The sequence below is a fragment of the Pseudophryne corroboree genome, chromosome 11, assembly GCF_028390025.1.
Source record: "Pseudophryne corroboree isolate aPseCor3 chromosome 11, aPseCor3.hap2, whole genome shotgun sequence".
Taxonomy (NCBI): Eukaryota; Metazoa; Chordata; class Amphibia; order Anura; family Myobatrachidae; genus Pseudophryne; species Pseudophryne corroboree.
This window is the reverse complement of record NC_086454.1, coordinates 171,417,796-171,435,770: the sequence shown is the minus strand read 5'-3', so window position 1 is coordinate 171,435,770 and position 17,975 is coordinate 171,417,796. Positions and strand designations below refer to the sequence as shown.

General features: G+C 46.9%; 1 protein-coding gene across 1 annotated transcript in view; it reads left to right on the top strand.

Moving 5' to 3' along the window:
* LOC134970068 (cathepsin W-like) overlaps positions 1-17,975 on the top strand; it is a 116,575-nt gene that overhangs the window by 83,343 nt on the left and 15,257 nt on the right. The window contains exons 10-11 of the mRNA XM_063946163.1: positions 788-883; positions 5,968-6,026. Of these exons, the coding sequence (XP_063802233.1) occupies positions 788-883; positions 5,968-6,026 (155 nt within the window). The remainder of the gene's footprint in view (positions 1-787; positions 884-5,967; positions 6,027-17,975) is intronic.

Here is a 17,975-nt window from a genome sequence, read left to right as displayed (position 1 = left end):
GATGATCCTGATCCGAATAACTGTGAATCAATAGCTATTTGGGCTTGGGATCATTGGCACTGGTGAAGCCAGAATAAGAACGAGCACCAGATCCCCTCTTTTGCTGATGTGCACTGTATCCCAGCCAGGGCCATCTTAACATATAGGCACACTGGGCAGCTATAGGGGCCTTTGAACGGGGAGGAAGGGGGGAGGGGGTTATGGTCACAATCAGACTGGTGAGACAGCATTCTCTACCTACCTCCCAGCCTGCAGCCAGACAGTGAATGGCTGTCAGCATACTGATTGCTGGATGGTTGAAGCTATCCACCAATCAGAGTGCTGCCAGCCATTCACTGTGTGGAAGCATGTTAAGGGGCCTATAATGATTTTTTTTATAATTGGTTCCCATGAATGAGTGTGAGGGGCTCCAGTGCATTACTTTGCCCAGGGACTTAAGTGCTGTTAAGATGGCCCTGGTCTCGGCCCCACCACTACTTTCTAAGTCAGACATTCTGCCCACTCAGTTACCTTGATTGCATCATTGCTCTCTGTCCACCCATGAGTCTCTGTAAACTCCTCCCACTGTGTCTACCCCTTTATATCTGTATCTATGTGTACCCATCTGTATGTGTACATGATTTATCTGACTCATTGTGTCTGCTTTTGTCCCCTCTCCCCATGTGCATTCTGTTCCCATGTTTGCCTCTGCCCACAGCTCAGATTTGCCTTGACCCCCCTTCCCCCACGCTTCCCCATGTGTACATCTTCAACCCCGTTTATTTCAGTCTTCCTTTGAATATTATAGGAAGAACTATGGCTGTAGGCAGCCAATCAGAAATGTCATGGAGGAATGGAGGTACAACCATGTTCAACGCCACACATTGGAAACAAAAGAAGGAAGGTTAGCACAATTTTCCTTTACAAAATCATTAGATATTTCTTAAATCACAGGGTTACAGCTGACTATAACACTACAGTCTCTGGCAGTCACCCTGGGCCCTGTCTGTGGTAAGACTGCATTATCATGGTGTAGCTTATTTAACAAGTGTCATGGCAATACTTGGTATTTTTATTACTGCACTCCCAGAAAAAAAAGGTATTTATATATGCCCATTTCATTTGTACTATGCCCCACAATTTGTGATTTCAACTGTATGGTATAAATAGTAACCAGAAACCTAAAAGTAATTGGAATACACATTAGAGAGCAGTTATAAAATTGTATTGTGGTAAATGTGCCTGCTATTCTTATGACTAAGTGAAAGCAATTAGCTGTATAGAGTATTATTTCAAAATAAGCTCAGCAGCAGAATTAAGATCGCTTTCTATACGCTATAATACAGTAATATCATGATTTTATCATTGATCTTTTTGACAAACATGTCTTCAGTGCACACCCATGAGTACAGTAGTCCATTGCTGTATCTTGCTGCTCCGTGTCAGTTAGTATCCTGAACACTGCTCAATATCTGTGCTCAGTATCAGTGCTGCATTGTGGTGACCAGTACAGTAGTCCATTGCTGTATCTTGCTGCTCCGTGTCAGTTCTAGAATCCTGAACAGTGCTCAATATCTGTGCTCGGTATCAGCGCTGCATTGTGGTGACCAGTATATAGTAGTGCTGTTCGCGCTGCCCAGTGTCAGTTCTAGTATCCTGAACTGTGCAGTCTGTGCTCAATATCTGTGCTCAGTATCAGTGCTGCATTGTGGTGACCAGTATATAGTAGTACAGTACAGTAGTCCAGTGCTGTTCTTGCTGCCCAGTGTCAGTTCTAGTATCCTGAACAGTGCTCAGTATCTGTGCTCAGTATCAGTGCTGCATTGTGGTGACCAGTATATAGTAGTACAGTACAGTAGTCTAGTGCTGTTCTTGCTGCCCAGTGTCAGTTCTAGTATCCTGAACAGTGCTCAGTATCTGTGCTCAGTATCAGTGCTGCATTGTGGTGACTAAAAGTCCAGTGTCTTGTGCTGCATCTTGCTGCTGCAGGGTGCTGTGGTAGTGTCCTGTCACTGTGCATAGCTCATAATCATTCCAGTCACAGTGGTATCTGGTATCTATCTAGTGGTATCTAATTCCAGACATTACTGACGTCTAATTCCAGATATATTACTGGCATATAATTCCACACATTAAAAAATGGAGAACAAAAATGTGGAGGGTAAAATAGGGAAAGATCAAGATCCACTTCCACCTAGTGGTGAAGCTGCTGCCACTAGTCATGGCAGAGACAATGAAATGCCATCAACGTCGTCTGCCATAGTAGAGAGCATGTAAAATCCAAAAAGCAAAAGTTTAGTAAAATGACCCAAAAATCTAACTTAAAAGCGTCTGAGGAGAAGCGTAAACTTGCCAATATGCCATTTACGACACGGAGTGGCAGGGAACGGCTGAGGCCCTGGCCTATGTTTATGGCTAGTGGTTCAGCTTCACATGAGGATGGAAGTACTCATCCTCCCGCTAGAAAAATGAAAAGAGTTAAGCTGGCAAAAGCACAGCAAAGAACTGTGCGTTCTTCTAAATCACATATCCCCAAGGAGAGTCCAATTGTGTCGGTTGCGATGCCTGACCTTCCCAACACTGGATGGGAAGAGGTGGCTCCTTCCACCATTTGCACGCCCCCTGCAAGTGCTGGAAGGAGCACCCACAGTCCAGTTCCTGATAGTCAAATTGAAGATGTCACTGTTGAAGTACACCAGGATGAGGATATGGGTGTTGCTGGCGCTGAGGAGGAAATTGACAAGGAGGATTCTGATTGAGAGTTGGTTTGTTTAAGTCAGGCACCCGGGGAGACACCTGTTGTCCGTGGGATGAATAAGGCCATTGACATGCCTGGTCAAAATACAAAAAAAATCACCTCTTCGGTGTGGAATTATTTCAACAGAAATGCGGACAACTGATGTCAAGCCGTGTGTTGCCTTTGTCAAGCTATAATAAGTAGAGGTAAGGACGTTAACCATCTAGGAACATCCTCCCTTATACGTCACCTGGACCGCATTCATCAGAAGTCATTGACAAGTTCAAAAACTTTGTGTGACAGCGGAAGCAATCCACTGACAACTAAATCCCTTCTTCCTCTTGTACCCAAGCTCCTGCAAACCACACCACCAACTCCCTCAATGTCAATTTCCTCCTTAGACAGGAACGCCAATAGTCCTGCAGGCCATATCACTGGCAAGTCTGACGAGTCTAACTGGGATTCCTCTGATGGATCCTTGAGTGTAACGCCTACTGCTGCTGCTGCTGTTGCTGTTGCTGCTGGGAGTCGATCGTCATCCCAGAGGGGAAGTCGGAAGACCACTTATACTACTTCCAGTAAGCAATTGACTGTCCAACAGTCCTTTGCGAGGAAGATGAAATATCACAGCAGTCATCCTGTTGCAAAGCGGATAACTGAGGCCTTGACAACTATGTTGGTGTTAGACGTGCGTCCGGTATCCACCGTTAGTTCACAGGGACTTAGAGAATTGCTTGAAGTAGTGTGTCCCCGGTACCAAATACCATCTAGGTTCCACTTCTCTAGGCAGGTGATACCGAGAATGTACACAGACGTCAGAAAAATAGTCACCAGTGTCCTAAAAAATGCAGTTGTACCCAATGTCCACTTAACCACGGACACGTGGACAAGTGGAGCAGGAAAGACAGGACTATATGACTGCGACAGCCCACTGGGCAGATGTATTGCCTCCCGCAGCAACAACAGCAGCGGCGGCACCAGTAGCAGCATCTCGCAAACGCCAACTCGTTAATAGGCAGTCTACGCTATCACTGCTTTCCATAAGAGGCACACAGCTGACAACCTCTCACGGAAACTGAGGAACATCATCACAGATTGGCTTACCCCAATTGGACTCTCCTGGAGATTTGTGACATCGGACAACGCCACCAATATTGTGCGTGCATTACATGTGGGCAAATTCCAGCACGTCCCATGTTTTGCACATACAGTGCATTTGGTGGTGCAGAATTTTGAAAAAAACGACAAGGGCGTGCAAGAGATGCTGTCGAGGGCCAGAAGAATTGCGTGCCACTTTCGGCATTCAGCCACCGCGTACCGAAGAATGGAGCACCAGCAAACACTCCTGAACATGCCCTGCCATCAGCTGAAGCAAGAGGTGGTAACGAGGTGGAATTCAACCCTCTATATGCTTCAGAGGATGGAGGAGCAGCAAAAGGCCATTCAAGCCTATACATCTGCCTACAATATAGGCAAAGGAGGGGGAATGTACCTTACTCAAGCGCAAGGTTCTGCAACCCTTTAAACTTGCCACATGTGAAGTCAGTTCAGACACTGCCAGCCTGAGTCAGGTCATTCCCCTCATCAGGCTTTTGCAGAAGCAGCTGGAGAGATTGAAGGAGGAGCTAAAACGGAGCGATTCCGCTAGGCATGTGGGACTTGTGGATGGAGCCCTTCATTTGCTTAACCAGGATTCACGGGTGGTCAGTCTTTTGAAATCCGAGCACTACATTTTGGCCACCGTGCTCGATCCTAGATTTAAAGCCTGCGTTGTATCTCTCTTTCCGGCAGACACAAGTCTGCAGAGGTTCAAAGACCTGCTGGTGAGACAATTGTCAAGTCAAGCGGAACGTGACCCGCCAACAGCTCCTCCTTCATTTTCTCCCGCCACTGGAGCTGCCAGGAAAAGGATAACATTTCCAAAACCACCCGCTGGCGGTGATGCAGGGCAGTCAGGAGCGATAGCTGACATCTGGTCCGGACTGAAGGACCTGCCAATGATTACTGACATGTCGTCTACTGTCACTGCATATGATTCTGTCACCATTGAAAGAATGGTGGAGGATTATATGAGTGACAGCATCCAAGTAGGCATGTTAGACAGTCCGTACGTATACTGGCAGGAAAAAGAGGCAATTTGGAGGCCCTTGCACAAACTGGCTTTATTTTACCTAAGTTGCCCCCCCTCCAGTGTGTACTCCAAAAGAGTGTTTAGTGCAGCCAGTAACCTTGTCAGCGATCGGCGTAGAAGGTTACTTCCAGAAAATGTGGAGAAAATGATGTTAATCAAAATTAATTATAATCAATTCCTCTGTGGAGACATTTACCAGCAATTGCCTCCAGAAAGTACACAGGGACCTGTGATGGTGGATTACAGTGGGGATGAATTAATACTCTGTGAGGAGGGGGATGTACACAGTGAAAGGGGTGAGGAATCGGACGATGAGGAGGAGGTGGACATCTTGCCTCTGTAGAGCCAGTTTGTGCAAGGAGAGATTGATTGCTTCTTTTTTGGTGGGGGCCCAAACCAACCAGTCATTTCAGCCACAGTCATGTGGCAGACCCTGTTGCTGAAATGATGGGTTTGTTAAAGTGTGCATGTCCTGTTTATACAACATAAGGGTGGGTGGGAGGGGGTGGGTGGGAGGGCCCAAGGACAATTCCATCTTGCACCTCTTTTTTTTTATTATTTATCTTTGCATCATGTGCTGTTTGGGGACTATTTTTTCTAAGTGCCATCCTGTCTGACACTGCAGTGCCTGCTAGATGGGCCAGATGTTTGTGCCACCCACTTGGGTCGCTTAGCTTAGTCATCCAACGACCTCGGTGCAAATTTTAGGACTAAAAATAATAGTGTGAGGTGTTCAGAATAGACTGGAAATGAGTAGAAATTATGGTTATTGGGGTTAATAATACTATAGGATCAAAATTACCCCCAAATTCTATGATTTAAGCTGTTTTTGAGGGGTTTTTGGAAAAAAACACCCGAATCCAAAACACACCCAAATCCGACAAAAATTCTTAAGGGAGGTTTTGCCAAAACGCATCCGAATCCAAAACACGACCACGGAACCGAATCCAAAACCAAAACACAAAAAATGCCCGCTGCACATCTCTAATATGTATCCATGTTTTTACTAAGAGCAACAAAATTGTTTGTCATGTTTTTACTAGGAGCAACGAAATTGTTTGTTTTGATTTTACTTTGTTTTGGTATAAGGTGATTTATGCAGTTTTTTTTTTATATCTAGGCAAATGTCTGCCTTACTGGATCATGAAAAACAGCTATGGCTCTGACTGGGGAGAAAAAGTAGGGATTAATCTCAAGTAATGTTCTTGTAATTGTTCATGTTTATACCCTGCACTTTACTCAATGACTTTGTCCGCCTTAAGACACACAAAACTGTTAGACGTGTGATTTTGATAATACAGCCACTGTTCTCAACTGTTTTTATTGTACACGCAGATGTCTTCAGTGTTCAGTTGCTGATAAAGTTATATTATAAAGAAGGTAGCAAAGCGGGGAGTTCATCTAGACAACTTTATAGAGGAAAGTGCCATCTGTGGGTTGATGGTGCTGCTCATTGATAACATTGATGGTATGAAAACATCTGTGGGAAACCATCTGTATTACTGACCAGACAGTAGGCCAATCAGTGAGAGGAGCAAGGCTTAGTGGATCACTTAAGGGGGTGGGGACAGTGAATTTTCAAAAAAGGGGGGTTGAGGTAGAATACTGCGCGGTATAGACTGTAGCTAGCCTGGGGGTGGTCACAGGGCTCCCCTGTTGGGCCCAAGTCAGAAACAGAAGCGTACAAGAAAGGGAGACCACTCCTATTTGGCGCTAGTTAGCTTACATCCACATGAGATACTGTGATATAGCCGAAACTTAATTAAAAATAAGGCATGTGTCAAGTGTAGTAAAAACAAGCTAAAGTTTTAATTTAAACAGACACTTTTTTAAAACATGACACTTAAATTGAACAAGAGTGAATAACATAGGGAATCCTACCAAGATGGTGGTCGGAGCCGCAGGTGTAATATGCAAGGTATACCCGGGAAAGATACCCTGCATAAGGCTCCGGAAGGCGAGAATTCCCTGTGGAATGAACCGAGTCCAAAACAGACCTTGGCAGTCCGGGGCACTGGTAGGCAGACATCAACGCGTTTCGGGACGTCAAAGTCCCTTTTTCAAGGTAATATGTCTCCAGTGCTAACATTCTGTCTTTATATAAGGGGTGCAATTGATGAATTGGCCTCTTGAAGAGCACTTCCTATCTGCTGATTACCGGAACCGGAAGTGACGTTCCTGTGCATTACCGGACCGGAAGTGACGTTCCTGTGCGTTCCACCCGCCGACCGGAAGTAGTTTTGCGTCATCCGAAACCGGAAGTGACGGTCTAACAACTCACCACTTGTCAGAACATTTCAGAACCGAACATCAATGTTCCACAAACTCTATTTCTGACTTCATAGGCATGCGCCACATTAAAGCAACGTGGAAGAATCGCAATCTGGAGACGAATCTTGCGAAATCCGAAATGAAAACCATTTATAACTTACAAACTCTTTTTCCTATGGGTCTCAATAGAGATTTTGAAATTAAATGGTTCCTTTGACAATTCTTTAAAAATATTCTTTAAAAAATATTTTTTTTTAAAATACTCTTAAAAATTCTAAAGAAAATAAAAAAAAATTTCCGTTATTTATTTATTGTTTATTATTTACTCATTATTTTTATTCACTTATTTTACATGTACCGGTACTATGGACCACGTTAAGAACAACATACCTTGATGAACACTTATAATAAGCTTTTCTGGAATTATGAAGTATTGTGGACACATGAAATAACAGGATCTGTTTTCACCATCCATTTCCGGTCAATGGAACGCACCCCACTTCCGGTAACGTCACTTCCGGTTTCGGGTGACGCAAAACTACTTCCGGTCGGCGGGTGGAACGCACAGGAACGTCACTTCCGGTTCCGGTAATGCACAGGAATGTCACTTCCGGTTCCGGTAATCAGCAGACAGGAAGTGCTCTTCAAGAGGCCAATTCATCAATTGCACCCCTTATATAACGACAGAATGTTAGCACTGGAGACATATTACCTTGAAAAAGGGACTTTGATGTCCTGAAACGCGTTGATGTCTGCCTACCAGTGCCCCGGACTGCCAAGGACTGTTTTGGACTCTGTTCATACCACAGGGAATTCTCGCCTTCCGGAGCCTTATGCAGGGTATCTTTCCCGGGTATACCTTGCATATTACACCTGCAGCTCCGGCCACCATCTTGGTAGTAATTCCCTATGTTATTCACTCTTGTTCAATTTAAGTGTCATGTTTTAAAAAAGGGTCTGTTTAAATTAAAACTTTAGCTTGTTTTTACTACACTTGACACATGCCTTATTTTTAATTAAGTTTTGGCTATATCACAGTATCTCATGTGGATGTAAGCTAACTGGCGCCAAATAGGAGTGGTCTCCCTTTCTTGTACACTTAAGGGGGTGGAGCTAGGCTCTATGTCCTGATGCCAGGGGGACAAATAAAAAAAAAAATATTGTGGGGCTCTTTGCCAATGAAGGTGGAGAACCATCTTATCTATGCTACTGATGGCAAAACCATCCCCCATTAGTGATTAAACATCAATAGTTGTTAACCATTTATGGTTGATGGACATCCCTAGGTTTTTCCTTCTTTAATGACACGTTGCTCAGATGTAGCAGTACATGTCCACTCACTTTCACAATTTCTCTGAAATGCTTTTTCAAAAGTAGGCAAGTACGCCTTGGATACTCAGCCCGGGCGGAAAATATACTCTTCCAAGGATGCAGCCACTGGCTTCGGCACACCAAGAAAACGGGACCAACACCCCGAACCCCCCATTTTCTGGGACGCTTTCTGTGGCCACCTCATAACCTCCCCCAAATGCCACCAGCATGTCACTCACGCTGCAGCATTTGGGGCACAGTGAGTGACATCACAGAGCAGGATATGCATATGTGCTAGAGATGTGCACCGGAAATTTTTCGGGTTTTGTGTTTTGGTTTTGGATTCGGTTCTGCGGCCGTGTTTTGGATTCGGACGCATTTTGCCAAAACCTCCCTGAAATTTTTTTGTCGGATTCGGGTGTGTTTTGGATTCGGGTGTTTTTTTTACAAAAAAACCCTCAAAAACAGCTTAAATCATAGAATTTGGTGGTCATTTTGATCCCATAGTATTATTAACCTCAATAACCATAATTTACACTCATTTTCAGTCTATTCTGAACACCTCACACCTCACAATATTATTTTTAGTCCTAAAATTTGCACCGAGGTCGCTGGATGGCTAAGCTAAGTGACACAAGTGGCCGACACAAACACCTGGCCCATCTAGGAGTGGCACTGCATTGTCAGGCAGGATGGCACTTCAAAAAAATAGTCCCCAAACAGCACATGATGCAAAGAAAAAAAGAGGCGCACCAAGGTCGCTGTGTGACTAAGCTAAGCGACACAAGTGGCCGACACAAACACCTGGCCCATCTAGGAGTGGCACTGCAGTGTCAGACAGGATGGCACTTCAAAAAAATAGTCCCCAAACAGCACATGATGCAAAGAAAAAAAGAGGCGCACCAAGGTCGCTGTGTGATTAAGCTAAGCGACACAAGTGGCCGACACAAACACCTGGCCCATCTAGGAGTTGCACTGCAGTGTCAGACAGGATGGCACTTCAAAAAATTGTCCCCAAACAGCACATGATGCAAAGAAAAAAAGAGGTGCACCTAGGTCGCTGTGTGACTAAGCTAAGCGACACAAGTGGCCGACACAAACACCTGGCCCATCTAGGAGTGGCACTGCAGTGTCAGGCAGGATGGCACTTCAAAAAAATAGTCCCCAAACAGCACATGATGCAAAGAAAAAAAGAGGCGCACCAAGGTCGCTGTGTGACTAAGCTAAGCAACACAAGTGGCCGACACAAACACCTGGCCCATCTAGGAGTGGCACTGCAGTGTCAGACAGGATGGCACTTCAAAAAAATAGTCCCCAAACAGCACATGATGCAAAGAAAAAAAGAGGCGCACCAAGGTCGCTGTGTGACTAAGCTAAGCGACACAAGTGGCCGACACAAACACCTGGCCCATCTAGGAGTGGCACTGCAGTGTCAGACAGGATGGCACTTCAAAAAAATTGTCCCCAAACAGCACATGATGCAAAGAAAAAAAGAGGCGCACCAAGGTCGCTGTGTGACTAAGCTAAGCAACACAAGTGGCCGACACAAACACCTGGCCCATCTAGGAGTGGCACTGCAGTGTCAGGCAGGATGGCACTTCAAAAAAATAGTCCCCAAACAGCACATGATGCAAAGAAAAAAAGAGGCGCACCAAGGTCGCTGTGTGACTAAGCTAAGCGACACAAGTGGCCGACACAAACACCTGGCCCATCTAGGAGTGGCACTGCAGTGTCAGACAGGATGGCACTTCAAAAAAATAGTCCCCAAACAGCACATGATGCAAAGAAAAAAAGAGGCGCACCTAGGTCGCTGTGTGACTAAGCTAAGCGACACAAGTGGCCGATACAAACACCTGGCCCATCTAGGAGTGGCACTGCAGTGTCAGGCAGGATGGCACTTCAAAAAAATAGTCCCCAAACAGCACATGATGCAAAGAAAAAAAGAGGCGCACCAAGGTCGCTGTGTGACTAAGCTAAGCGACAAAAGTGGCCGACACAAACACCTGGCCCATCTAGGAGTGGCACTGCAGTGTCAGACAGGATGGCACTTCAAAAAAATTGTCCCCAAATAGCACATGATGCAAAGAAAAAAAGAGGCGCACCAAGGTCGCTGTGTGACTAAGCTAAGCAACACAAGTGGCCGACACAAACACCTGGCTCATCTAGGAGTGGCACTGCAGTGTCAGGCAGGATGGCACTTCAAAAAAATAGTCCCCAAACAGCACATGATGCAAAGAAAAAAAGAGGCGCACCAAGGTCGCTGTGTGACTAAGCTAAGCGACACAAGTGGCCGACACAAACACCTGGCCCATCTAGGAGTTGCACTGCAGTGTCAGACAGGATGGCACTTCAAAAAAATTGTCCCCAAACAGCACATGATGCAAAGAAAAAAAGAGGTGCACCAAGGTCGCTGTGTGACTAAGCTAAGCGACACAAGTGACCGACACAAACCTGGCCTATCTAGGAGTGGCACTGCAGTGTCAGACAGGATGTCACTTTAAAAAAATAGTCCCCAAACAACACATGGTGCAAAGAAAAAAAGAGGCGCACCAAGGTCGCTGTGTGACTAAGCTAAGCGACACAAGTGGCCGACACAAACACCTGGCCCATCTAGGAGTGGCACTGCAGTGTCAGGCAGGATGGCACTTCAAAAAAATAGTCCCCATACAGCACATGATGCAAAGAAAAAAAGAGGCGCACCAAGGTCGCTGTGTGACTAAGCTAAGCGAAACAAGTGGCCGACACAAACACCTGGCCCATCTAGGAGTGGCACTGCAGTGTCAGACAGGATGGCACTTCAAAAATATTGTCCCCAAATAGCACATGATGCAAAGAAAAAAAGAGGCGCACCAAGGTCGCTGTGTGACTAAGCTAAGCGACACAAGTGGCCGACACAAACACCTGGCCCATCTAGGAGTGGCACTGCAGTGTCAGACAGGATGGCACTTCAAAAAAATAGTCCCCAAACAACACATGATGCAAAGAAAAAAAGAGGCGCACCAAGGTCGCTGTGTGACTAAGCTAAGCGACACAAGTGGCCGACACAAACACCTGGCCCATCTAGGAGTGGCACTGCAGTGTCAGACAGGATGGCACTTCAAAAAAATAGTCCCCAAACAGCACATGATGCAAAGAAAAAAAGAGGCGCACCAAGGTCGCTGTGTGACTAAGCTAAGCGACAAAAGTGGCCGACACAAACACCTGGCCCATCTAGGAGTCGCACTGCAGTGTCAGACAGGATGGCACTTCAAAAATATTGTCCCCAAATAGCACATGATGCAAAGAAAAAAAGAGGCGCACCAAGGTCGCTGTGTGACTAAGCTAAGCGACACAAGTGGCCGACACAAACACCTGGCCCATCTAGGAGTGGCACTGCAGTGTCAGGCAGGATGGCACTTCAAAAAAATAGTCCCCAAACAGCACATGATGCAAAGAAAAAAAGAGGCGCACCAAGGTCGCTGTGTGACTAAGCTAAGCGACACAAGTGGCCGACACAAACACCTGGCCCATCTAGGAGTGGCACTGCAGTGTCAGACAGGATGGCAGTTCAATAAAATAGTCCCCAAACAGCACATGATGCAAAGAAAAAAAGAGGCGCACCAAGGTCGCTGTGTGACTAAGCTAAGCGACAAAAGTGGCCGACACAAACACCTGGCCCATCTAGGAGTCGCACTGCAGTGTCAGACAGGATGGCACTTCAAAAATATTGTCCCCAAATAGCACATGATGCAAAGAAAAAAAGAGGCGCACCAAGGTCGCTGTGTGACTAAGCTAAGCGACACAAGTGGCCGACACAAACACCTGGCCCATCTAGGAGTGGCACTGCAGTGTCAGACAGGATGGCACTTCAAAAAAATAGTCCCCAAACAACACATGATGCAAAGAAAAAAAGAGGCGCACCAAGGTCGCTGTGTGACTAAGCTAAGCGACACAAGTGGCCGACACAAACACCTGGCCCATCTAGGAGTGGCACTGCAGTGTCAGACAGGATGGCACTTCAAAAAAATAGTCCCCAAACAGCACATGATGCAAAGAAAAAAAGAGGCGCACCAAGGTCGCTGTGTGACTAAGCTAAGCGACAAAAGTGGCCGACACAAACACCTGGCCCATCTAGGAGTCGCACTGCAGTGTCAGACAGGATGGCACTTCAAAAATATTGTCCCCAAATAGCACATGATGCAAAGAAAAAAAGAGGCGCACCAAGGTCGCTGTGTGACTAAGCTAAGCGACACAAGTGGCCGACACAAACACCTGGCCCATCTAGGAGTGGCACTGCAGTGTCAGACAGGATGGCACTTCAAAAAAATAGTCCCCAAACAACACATGATGCAAAGAAAAAAAGAGGCGCACCAAGGTCGCTGTGTGACTAAGCTAAGCGACACAAGTGGCCGACACAAACACCTGGCCCATCTAGGAGTGGCACTGCAGTGTCAGACAGGATGGCACTTCAAAAAAATAGTCCCCAAACAGCACATGATGCAAAGAAAAAAAGAGGCGCACCAAGGTCGCTGTGTGACTAAGCTAAGCGACAAAAGTGGCCGACACAAACACCTGGCCCATCTAGGAGTGGCACTGCAGTGTCAGACAGGATGGCACTTCAAAAAAATAGTCCCCAAACAGCACATGATGCAAAGAAAAAAAGAGGCGCACCTAGGTCGCTGTGTGACTAAGCAAAGCGACACAAGTGGCCGATACAAACACCTGGCCCATCTAGGAGTTGCACTGCAGTGTCAGACAAGATGGCACTTCAAAAAAATTGTCCCCAAACAGCACATGATGCAAAGAAAAAAAGAGGTGCACCAAGGTCGCTGTGTGACTAACTAAGCGACACAAGTGGCCGACACAAACACCAGGCCTATCTAGGAGTGGCACTGCAGTGTCAGACAGGATGGCACTTCAAAAAAATAGTCCCCAAACAACACATGATGCAAAGAAAAGAAGAGGCGCACCAAGGTTGCTGTGTGACTAAGCTAAGTGACACAAGTGGCCGACACAAACACCTGGCCCATCTAGGAGTGGCACTGCAGTGTCAGGCAGGATGGCACTTCAAAAAAATAGTCCCCAAACAGCACATGATGCAAAGAAAAAAAGAGGCTCACCAAGGTCGCTGTGTGACTAAGCTAAGCGACACAAGTGGCCGACACAAACACCTGGCCCATTTAGGAGTGGCACTGCAGTGTCAGACAGGATGGCACTTCAAAAAAATAGTCCCCAAACAACACATGATGCAAAGAAAAGAAGAGGCGCACCAAGGTCGCTGTGTGACTAAGCTAAGCGACACAAGTGGCCGACACAAACACCTTGCCCATCTAGGAGTGGCACTGCAGTGTCAGGCAGGATGGCACTTCAAAAAAATAGTCCCCAAACAGCACATGATGCAAAGAAAAAAAGAGGCGCACCAAGGTCGCTGTGTGACTAAGCTAAGCGACAAAAGTGGCCAACACAAACACCTGGCCCATCTAGGAGTGGCACTGCAGTGTCAGGCAGGATGGCACTTCAAAAAAATAGTCCCCAAACAGCACATGATGCAAAGAAAAAAAGAGGCGCACCAAGGTCGCTGTGTGACTAAGCTAAGCAACACAAGTGGCCGACACAAACACCTGGCCCATCTAGGAGTGGCACTGCAGTGTCAGACAGGATGGCACTTCAAAAAAATAGTCCCCAAACAGCACATGATGCAAAGAAAAAAAGAGGCGCACCAAGGTCGCTGTGTGACTAAGCTAAGCGACACAAGTGGCCGACACAAACACCTGGCCCATCTAGGAGTGGCACTGCAGTGTCAGGCAGGATGGCACTTCAAAAAAATAGTCCCCAAACAGCACATGATGCAAAGAAAAAAAGAGGCGCACCTAGGTCGCTGTGTGACTAAGCTAAGCGACACAAGTGGCCGATACAAACACCTGGCCCACCTAGGAGTTGCACTGCAGTGTCAGACAGGATGGCACTTCAAAAAAATTGTCCCCAAACAGCACATGATGCAAAGAAAAAAAGAGGTGCACCAAGGTCGCTGTGTGACTAAGCTAAGCGACACAAGTGACCGACACAAACCTGGCCTATCTAGGAGTGGCACTGCAGTGTCAGACAGGATGGCACTTTAAAAAAATAGTCCCCAAACAACACATGATGCAAAGAAAAAAAGAGTCGCACCAAGGTCGCTGTGTGACTAAGCTAAGCGACACAAGTGGCCGACACAAACACCTGGCCCATCTAGGAGTGGCACTGCAGTGTCAGGCAGGATGGCACTTCAAAAAAATAGTCCCCATACAGCACATGATGCAAAGAAAAAAAGAGGCGCACCAAGGTCGCTGTGTGACTAAGCTAAGCGAAACAAGTGGCCGACACAAACACCTGGCCCATCTAGGAGTGGCACTGCAGTGTCAGACAGGATGGCACTTCAAAAAAATAGTCCCCAAACAGCACATGATGCAAAGAAAAAAAGAGGCGCACCAAGGTCGCTGTGTGACTAAGCTAAGCGACAAAAGTGGCCGACACAAACACCTGGCCCATCTAGGAGTGGCACTGCAGTGTCAGACAGGATGGCACTTCAAAAAAATTGTCCCCAAATAGCACATGATGCAAAGAAAAAAAGAGGCGCACCAAGGTCGCTGTGTGACTAAGCTAAGCGACACAAGTGGCCGACACAAACACCTGGCCCATCTAGGAGTGGCACTGCAGTGTCAGGCAGGATGGCACTTCAAAAAAATAGTCCCCAAACAGCACATGATGCAAAGAAAAAAAGAGGCGCACCAAGGTCGCTGTGTGACTAAGCTAAGCGACACAAACACCTGGCCCATCTAGGAGTGGCACTGCAGTGTCAGACAGGATGGCACTTCAATAAAATGGTCCCCAAACAGCACATGATGCAATGAAAAAAAGAGGCGCACCAAGGTCGCTGTGTGACTAAGCTAAGCGACACAAGTGGCCGACACAAACACCTGGCCCATCTAGGAGTGGCACTGCAGTGTCAGACAGGATGGCACTTCAAAAAAATAGTCCCCAAACAGCACATGATGCAAAGAAAAAAGAGGCGCACCTAGGTCGCTGTGTGACTAAGCAAAGCGACACAAGTGGCCGATACAAACACCTGGCCCATCTAGGAGTTGCACTGCAGTGTCAGACAGGATGGCACTTCAAAAAAATTGTCCCCAAACAGCACATGATGCAAAGAAAAAAAGAGGTGCACCAAGGTCGCTGTGTGACTAAGCTAAGCGACACAAGTGGCCGACACAAACACCTGGCCTATCTAGGAGTGGCACTGCAGTGTCAGACAGGATGGCACTTCAAAAAAATAGTCCCCAAACAACACATGATGCAAAGAAAAGAAGAGGCGCACCAAGGTCGCTGTGTGACTAAGCTAAGCGACACAAGTGGCCGACACAAACACCTGGCCCATCTAGGAGTGGCACTGCAGTGTCAGGCAGGATGGCACTTCAAAAAAATAGTCCCCAAACAGCACATGATGCAAAGAAAAAAAGAGGCGCACCAAGGTCGCTGTGTGACTAAGCTAAGCGACACAAGTGGCCGACACAAACACCTGGCCCATTTAGGAGTGGCACTGCAGTGTCAGACAGGATGGCACTTCAAAAAAATAGTCCCCAAACAGCACATGATGCAAAGAAAAAAAGAGGCGCACCAAGGTCGCTGTGTGACTAAGCTAAGCGACAAAAGTGGCCGACACAAACACCTGGCCCATCTAGGAGTGGCACTGCAGTGTCAGGCAGGATGGCACTTCAAAAAAATAGTCCCCAAACAGCACATGATGCAAAGAAATAAAGAGGCGCACCAAGGTCGCTGTGTGACTAAGCTAAGCGACACAAGTGGCCGACACAAACACCTGGCCCATCTAGGAGTGGCACTGCAGTGTCAGACAGGATGGCACTTCAAAAAAATAGTCCCCAAACAGCACATGATGCAAAGAAATAAAGAGGCGCACCAAGGTCGCTGTGTGACTAAGCTAAGCGACACAAGTGGCCGACACAAACACCTGGCCCATCTAGGAGTGGCACTGCCGTGTCAGGCAGGATGGCACTTCAAAAAAATAGTCCCCAAACAGCACATGATGCAAAGAAAAAAAGAGGCGCACCAAGGTCGCTGTGTGACTAAGCTAAGCGACACAAGTGGCCGACATAAACACCTGGCCCATCTAGGAGTGGCACTGCAGTGTCAGACAGGATGGCACTTCAAAAATATTGTCCCCAAATAGCACATGATGCAAAGAAAAAAAGAGGCGCACCAAGGTCGCTGTGTGACTAAGCTAAGCGACACAAGTGGCCGACACAAACACCTGGCCCATCTAGGAGTGGCACTGCAGTGTCAGGCAGGATGGCACTTCAAAAAAATAGTCCCCAAACAGCACATGATGCAAAGAAAAAAAGAGGCGCACCAAGGTCGCTGTGTGACTAAGCTAAGCGACACAAGTGGCCGACACAAACACCTGGCCCATCTAGGAGTGGCACTGCAGTGTCAGACAGGATGGCAGTTCAATAAAATAGTCCCCAAACAGCACATGATGCAAAGAAAAAAAGAGGCGCACCAAGGTCGCTGTGTGACTAAGCTAAGCGACAAAAGTGGCCGACACAAACACCTGGCCCATCTAGGAGTCGCACTGTAGTGTCAGACAGGATGGCACTTCAAAAATATTGTCCCCAAATAGCACATGATGCAAAGAAAAAAAGAGGCGCACCAAGGTCGCTGTGTGACTAAGCTAAGCGACACAAGTGGCCGACACAAACACCTGGCCCATCTAGGAGTGGCACTGCAGTGTCAGACAGGATGGCACTTCAAAAAAATAGTCCCCAAACAACACATGATGCAAAGAAAAAAAGAGGCGCACCAAGGTCGCTGTGTGACTAAGCTAAGCGACACAAGTGGCCGACACAAACACCTGGCCCATCTAGGAGTGGCACTGCAGTGTCAGACAGGATGGCACTTCAAAAAAATAGTCCCCAAACAGCACATGATGCAAAGAAAAAAAGAGGCGCACCAAGGTCGCTGTGTGACTAAGCTAAGCGACAAAAGTGGCCGACACAAACACCTGGCCCATCTAGGAGTGGCACTGCAGTGTCAGACAGGATGGCACTTCAAAAAAATTGTCCCCAAACAGCACATGATGCAAAGAAAAAAAGAGGCGCACCAAGGTCGCTGTGTGACTAAGCTAAGCGACACAAGTGGCCGACACAAACACCTGGCCCATCTAGGAGTTGCACTGCAGTGTCAGACAGGATGGCACTTAAAAAAAATTGTCCCCAAACAGCACATGATGCAAAGAAAAAAAGAGGTGCACCAAGGTCGCTGTGTGACTAAGCTAAGCGACACAAGTGGCCGACACAAACACCTGGCACATCTAGGAGTGGCACTGCAGTGTCAGGCAGGATGGCACTTCAAAAAAATAGTCCCCAAACAGCACATGATGCAAAGAAAAAAAAGAGGCACACCAAGGTCGCTGTGAGACTAAGCTAAGCAACACAAGTGGCCAACACAAACACCTGGCCCATCCAGGAGTGGCACTGCAGTGTCAGACAGGATGGCACTTCAAAAAAATAGTCC